This window comes from Oncorhynchus clarkii, unplaced genomic scaffold (assembly GCF_045791955.1).
Source record: "Oncorhynchus clarkii lewisi isolate Uvic-CL-2024 unplaced genomic scaffold, UVic_Ocla_1.0 unplaced_contig_9252_pilon_pilon, whole genome shotgun sequence".
Taxonomy (NCBI): Eukaryota; Metazoa; Chordata; class Actinopteri; order Salmoniformes; family Salmonidae; genus Oncorhynchus; species Oncorhynchus clarkii.
In genome coordinates this window covers 1-7,689 of record NW_027259476.1, presented here as the reverse complement: position 1 = coordinate 7,689, position 7,689 = coordinate 1, and the positions used below count along the sequence as shown (strand labels likewise).

The following is a 7,689-nucleotide window of genomic DNA, read 5'->3' as shown; positions in this document are numbered from 1 at the left end:
GTAAGTTCTCTCTACCTCTCTCTCTCCAACTCTCTTGTACATTTGCACAATGTTTATTAATGTTAGTGAATGTGGGTGCAGAGACAGTGTTTAAATAATTAATTAAATACTGCTGCCCTCTCTCTGTGCCTGTCTGGCCACCCATTTATAGCTGTGTGTCTGTGTCTGTGTGTGAGTGTGTCGGGTCTGTTCAGTGTCTTGTTGACTGGGCTTAGATTAATACCAGTGTGTTTACAGTTAAATAACCTAACATGGCAGAAATGCCCACAAAGTGTGTGAGCCAGTTGAGGTGTAGTCTGGGTTTAAAGAATTACGAGGTTAGGAAGGAAAGATGGAGAAGCCACGTCTATAACACACACACACACAAACACGCTGTCCTGTGGTCAGCTGACTAGGATAATGGCAGGGTACGTGGTGGCTATTATCTTCCCCTGTTTGTTTCCATTGACATAGTGCAATTGATGGTTGCACCACCATCCTAGGGAGCGACAAACATAAAAATGAGAGTGAAGGAGACGGGTGGAAGAGAAAGAGACAAAGAGAGAGAGTCAGAGGGAGAGACAGAGAGAGAGCGACAGAGAGAGAGACAGAGAGAGACAGAGAGAGAGAGAGAGAGAGAGAGAGAGAGAGAGAGAGAGAGAGACAGAGAGAGAGAGAGAGAGACAGAGAGAGACAGAAAGAGACAGAGAGAGAGACAGAGAGAGACAGAAAGACAAAGAGATAGAGACAGAAAGAGAGACAGAGACAGAGAGAGAGAGAGAGAGAGACAGAGAGAGAGCGACAGAGAGAGAGTGACAGAGAGAGAGAGAGAGAGACAGAGAGAGACAGAGAGAGAGACAGAGAGAGACAGAGAGAGAGAGAGACAGAGAGACAAAGAGATAGAGAGACAGAGATAGAGAGACAGAGAGAGAGATAGAGAGACACAGAGAGACAGAGAGAGAGAGACACAGAGAGACAGAGAGAGAGAGAGAGAGAGACAGAGAGAGAGAGAGAGACAGAGAGAGACAGAGAGAGAGAGAGAGAGAGAGAGAGAGACAGAGAGAGACAGAGAGAGAGAGACAGAGAGACAAAGAGATAGAGAGACAGAGAGAGAGAGAGAGACAGAGAGAGAGAGAGAGAGAGAGAGAGAGAGAGAGAGAGAAGAATGAATAGAATCTAACCACTTCTGGGAAAATTGGAAAACACTAAAACCACAACACGAAGAGTTATCTATCCAAAACAGAGATGTATGGATAAACCACTTCTCCAATATTGTTGGCCCAATAACAGAGAACAAACAGCAAAATTATTAAAAACAAGTCTTATAATCAACTATTAAACTATTATAAAGACTATCAGAACCCACTGGATTCTCCAATTACATTGAATGAACTACAGGACAAAATACAAACCCTCCAACCCAGAAAGGCCTGTGGTGTTGATGGTATCCTTAATGAAATGATCAAATATACAGATTACAAATTCCAACTGACCCCAAAAACTACCGTGGGATATGCGACAACAGTAACCGTGGGAAAATCCTCTGCATTATTATTAACAGCAGACTCGTACATTTCCTCAGTGAAAACAATGTACTGAGCAAATGTCAAATTGACTTTTTACCAAATTACCGTATGACAGACCACCACCCGAACTGACAAACAAACAAACCTAAATAAAGGCGAAGTCTTCTCATGCTTTGTTGATTTCAAAAAATCTTTTGACTCAATTTGGCATGAGGGTCTGCTATACAAATTGTTTGAAAGTGGTGAAAAATATACGACATTATAAAATCCATGTACATAAACAACAACTTGAGTGATGTAAATATAATGTTTCAGTTTTTATTTTGAATACATTTGCAAACATTTCTATAAACCTGTTTTTGTGGGGTTTGTAGATTAATGAGAAAAAAATTCATCAATTTTAGAATAAGGCTGTAAACAAAAAAACATGTGGAGAAAGTCAAGGGGTCTGAATACTTTCTGAGGGCACTAAAACAGTCTGCAGCACCCGGCCTCATCCTGCTAGAATCTGAAGTCAAATGTCTACTGATGATCTGGTGCTTCTGTCACCAACCAAGGAGGGTCTACAGCAGCACCTAGATCTTCTGCACACATTCTGTCAGACCTGGACCCTGACAGTAAATCTTAGTAAGACCAAAATAATGGTGTTCCAAAAAAGGTCCAGCTGCCAGAACCACAAATACAAATTCCATCTAGACACCATTACCCTAGAGCACACAAAAAGCTATACATACCTCGACCTAAACATCAGCAGCACAGGTAACTTCCACAAAGCTGTGAACGAGCTGAGAGACAAGGAAAATATAAAAATACAATTTGACATACCAATCAGGCAAAAAATACTAAAATCAGTTAAAGAACCCATTTCCCATTATGGTTGTGAGGTCTGGGGTCCGCTCACCAACCAAGAAATCACTAAATGGGACAAACAACAAATTGCATGCAGAATTCTGCAAAAAATATCCTGTGTGCAACGTAAAACATCAAATAATGCCGAACAGAATTAGGCCAATACCCGCTAATTATCAAAATCCAGAAAAGAGCCGTTAAATTCTACAACCACCTAAAATGAAGTGAATCCCAAACCTTCCATAACAAAGCCATCACCTACAGAGAGATGAACCTGGAGTCCCCTAAGCAAGCTGGTCCTGCGGCTCTGTTCACAAACACAAACAGACCCCACAGAGCCCCAGGACAGCAACACAATTAGACCCAATCAAATCATGAGAAAACAAAAAGATAATTACTTGACACATTGGAAAGAATTAACAAAAAAACAGAGCAAACTAGAATGCTATTTGGCCCTAAACAGAGAGTACACAGTGGCAGAATACCTGACCACTGTGACTGACCCAAACTTAAGGAAAGCTTTGACTATGTACAGACTCAGTGAGCATAGCCTTGCTATTGAGAAAGGCCGCCGTAGACAGACCTGGCTCTCAAGAAAAGACAGGCTGCACTTCCTAACCTCCTGTCAAATGTATGACCTGTGGCAGCATAGGGGTGTCACAGGGGTGTCATAGGGGTGTCACAGGGGTGAAACTCAATAAGATAAGACAGCGGAAACACAAGTTATTATTCAATAAAGGTTGAGTAGAAAAACAACTTAAAGGCCTCTCAGTTGCCATCACTGCAGTAAGATTTGTGACCTGTTGCCACGAGAAAAGGTCAACCAGTGAAGAACAAACATCATTGTAAATACAACCCATATTTATGTTTATTTTTATTTATCTTCCCTTTTTCACATAATACGACATTTGTAATGTCTTTATTCTTCTGGAACCTTTGTGAGTTAAATTGTTTCTTTTGTTTATTTCACTTCTGTTTATTGTTTATTGTTTATTTCACTTGATTTGACAATGTTAACATATGTTTCTCATGATTGAATTGAATTGAGACAGATCATACAATACCTAGGGTTTTTATTTTGTCACACATCGATAGACATCACTTACAGGTCTTGATTCACATTTACTCGTTACATACTAAATATAGGTATAATATATCAATAAAGATAAGTAATATTTGAAATAAACATTACAAGCTGTTTTGAACAAACAAACAACCCAAAAATACACAAGAACATACTAAAAAGGCCCCTGAGTAACAACTGACAGAACAGAAGGGTTAACTGACTATATAACTGACAGAACAGAAGGGTTAACTGACTATATAACTGACAGAACAGAAGGGTTAACTGACTATATAACTGACAGAACAGAAGGGTTAACTGACTATATAACTGACAGAACAGAAGGGTTAACTGACTATATAACTGACAGAACAGAAGGGTTAACTGACTATATAACTGACAGAACAGAAGGGTTAACTGACTATATAACTGACAGAACAGAAGGGTTAACTGACTATATACCTGACAGAACAGAAGGGTTAACTGGCTATATAACTGACAGAAGGGTTAACTGACTATATACCTGACAGAACAGAAGGTTTAACTGACTATATAACTGACAGAACAGAAGGTTTAACTGACTATATAACTGACAGAACAGAAGGGTTAACTGACTATATAACTGACAGAACAGAAGGGTTAACTGACTATATACCTGACAGAACAGAAGGTTTAACTGACTATATACCTGACAGAAGAGAAGGTTTAACTGACTATATACCTGACAGAACAGAAGGTTTAACTGACTATATAACTGACAGAAGGGTTAACTGACTATATACCTGACAGAACAGAAGGTTTAACTGACTATATAACTGACAGAACAGAAGGTTTAACTGACTATATGACTGACAGAACAGAAGGTTTAACTGACTATATAACTGACAGAACAGAAGGGTTAACTGACTATATGACTGACAGAACAGAAGGGTTAACTGACTATATAACTGACAGAACAGAAGGTTTAACTGACTATATGACTGACAGAAGGGTTAACTGACTATATAACTGACAGAACAGAAGGTTTAACTGACTATATAACTGACAGAACAGAAGGGTTAACTGACTATATAACTGACAGAACAGAAGGGTTAACTGACTATATAACTGACAGAACAGAAGGTTTAACTGACTATATACCTGACAGATCAGAAGGTTTAACTGACTATATAACTGACAGAACAGAAGGTTTAACTGACTATATAACTGACAGAAGGGTTAACTGACTATATACCTGACAGAACAGAAGGGTTAACTGACTATTAAACTGACAGAACAGAAGGTTTAACTGTCTATATAACTGACAGAACAGAAGGGTTAACTGACTATATAACTAACAGAACAGAAGGGTTAACTGACTATATAACTGACAGAAGGGTTAACTGACTATATAACTAACAGAACAGAAGGGTTAACTGACTATATAACTAACAGAACAGAAGGGTTAACTGACTATATACCTGACAGAACAGAAGGGTTAACTGACTATATAACTGACAGAACAGAAGGTTTAACTGTCTATATAACTAACAGAACAGAAGGGTTAACTGACTATATAACTAACAGAACAGAAGGGTTAACTGACTATATAACTGACAGAACAGACCTGGTTACAAGTTACTTATTGGTATAGAACAGAAATGGGGATTCCTATATGTCATGGAATCCAGGTGTGTTTGTTTGTGTTTCAATAAGGGTGTGTGTGTGTGTTTCAGTAATTGTGTGTATGTTTGTGTGTTCGCTTCGTCTCAAGTCCAAACCTCTCAGGTGAGCTCCGCGGCGGAGGTGGACCCTTGGGGGTTGCCGTGGTAACTAGCGTGTGTCAGGAGTGTATGTCGGGTTCCGTGACGATTCACCCCGTTGTGTGCGATGCTACCATGACGACCACCCTGACTCCTCCTCCTGGCGGAGAAGAAGATGAAGAAATGCATTATGGTCTGTTTTTGAAGAAACTTAAAACATGACGCAGAACCCACACACACACACACACACACACCCACACACACACACACACGGTACCTGTCGCTGCGGTCGTTGTGTGGGTCGGCAGAGAAGGACTCGAAGCGGCTCAGGGTGTAGATGCTGCTCTGTCTGTTGGCATGGAAACGGGCGCTATGTAGTTCCATCTGGTCGTATTCAGACAGACGGATAAACGGACAGCAGCGCATTGCACGCTTAAACCCTGCACGGAACCTATGCACATAAACACATTGTACCTCTTAAACCCTGCACGGAACCTGTTATTGAGACAGCAGCAGATGACAGGGTTGTACATGGTGTGTTTTCCTAGCTCCTACCTGCTATTGAGACAGCAGTAGATGACAGGGTTGTAAATGGTGTGTGTTCCTAGCTCCTACCTGCTATTGAGACAGCAGTAGATGACAGGGTTGTAATGATGTGTGTTCCTAGCTCCTACCTGCTATTGAGACAGCAGTAGATGACAGGGTTGTACATGGTGTGTGTTCCTAGCTCCTACCTGCTATTGAGACAGCAGTAGATGACAGGGTTGTACATGGTGGAGCTCATAGCCAGCCACAACACTGATAGGTACACCTGTTGGATGAGAATAATTTATAATTCATGCTAAACATTAGTAATGACTATATAGATAATCAGAGGTTGAATTGGGCCGGAACACAACGGTACCGGCACCTCCAATGTTCTATTAAATCACATGTTATTTGTCACATGCTTGGTAAACAACAGGTGTAGAGTAACAGCTAAATGCTTAGTTACGGGTCCTGCCCAACAACGCAGAGAAAAATACAATTGAAAAATAATAAAAAGATAATAACATGAGGAATAAATACACACTGGGTAATGATAACTAGGTTATATACACAGGGTACCAGTACTGGGTAATGATAACTAGGTTATATACACAGGGTACCAGTACTGGGTAATGATAACTAGGTTATATACACAGGGTACCAGTACTGAGTAATGATAACTAGGTTATATACACAGGGTACCAGTACTGAGTAATGATAACTAGGTTATATACACAGGGTACCAGTACTGGGTAATGATAACTAGGTTATATACACAGGGTACCAGTACTGGGTAATGATAACTAGGTTATATACACAGGGTACCAGTACTGAGTAATGATAGCTAGGTTATATACACAGGGTACCAGTACTGAGTAATGATAACTAGGTTATATACACGGGGTACCAGTACTGATAACTAGGTTATATACACAGGGTACCAGTACTGAGTAATGATAACTAGGTTATATACACAGGGTACCAGTACTGGGTAATGATAACTAGGTTATATACACAGGGTACCAGTACTGAGTAATGATAGCTAGGTTATATACACAGGGTACCAGTACTGAGTAATGATAACTAGGTTATCTACACAGGGTACCAGTACTGAGTAATGATAACTAGGTTATATACACAGGGTACCAGTACTGAGTAATGATAACTAGGTTATATACACAGGATACCAGTACTGAGTAATGATAACTAGGTTATATACACAGGATACCAGTACTGAGTAATGATAACTAGGCTATATACACAGGGTACCAGTACTGAGTAATGATAACTAGGCTATATACACAGGGTACCAGTACTGAGTAATGATAACTAGGCTATATACACAGGGTACCAGTACTGAGTAATGATAACTAGGTTATATACACAGGGTACCAGTACTGATAACTAGGTTATATACACAGGGTACCAGTACTGAGTAATGATAACTAGGTTATATACACAGGGTACCAGTACTGAGTAATGATAACTAGGTTATATACACAGGGTACCAGTACTGGGTAATGATAACTAGGTTATATACACAGGGTACCAGTACTGATAACTAGGTTATATACACAGGGTACCAGTACTGAGTAATGATAACTAGGTTATATACACAGGGTACCAGTACTGAGTAATGATAACTAGGTTATATACACAGGGTACCAGTACTGGGTAATGATAACTAGGTTATATACACAGGGTACCAGTACTGGGTAATGATAACTAGGTTATATACACAGGGTACCAGTACTGAGTAATGATAACTAGGTTATATACACAGGGTACCAGTACTGAGTAATGATAACTAGGTTATATACACAGGGTACCAGTACTGGGTAATGATAACTAGGTTATATACACGGGGTACCAGTACTGGGTAATGATAACTAGGTTATATACACAGGGTACCAGTACTGAGTAATGATAGCTAGGTTATATACACAGGGTACCAGTACTGAGTAATGATAACTAGGTTATATACACGGGGTACCAGTACTGA

General features: G+C 39.9%; 1 protein-coding gene across 1 annotated transcript; it reads right to left on the bottom strand.

Annotated features, from left to right (window-relative positions):
* Positions 1 to 5,180: 5,180 nt before the first annotated feature.
* LOC139400230 (neuromedin-K receptor-like) lies at positions 5,181 to 5,973 on the bottom strand. The gene is made up of 3 exons (XM_071145215.1): positions 5,894 to 5,973; positions 5,437 to 5,610; positions 5,181 to 5,319 (listed from the first exon to the last, which is right to left on the bottom strand). Exons 1-3 carry the CDS (start codon positions 5,941 to 5,943, stop codon positions 5,181 to 5,183), a joined length of 363 nt encoding a protein of 120 aa, XP_071001316.1. The 5' UTR covers positions 5,944 to 5,973.
* Between the last annotated feature and the right edge of the window lie 1,716 nt (positions 5,974 to 7,689).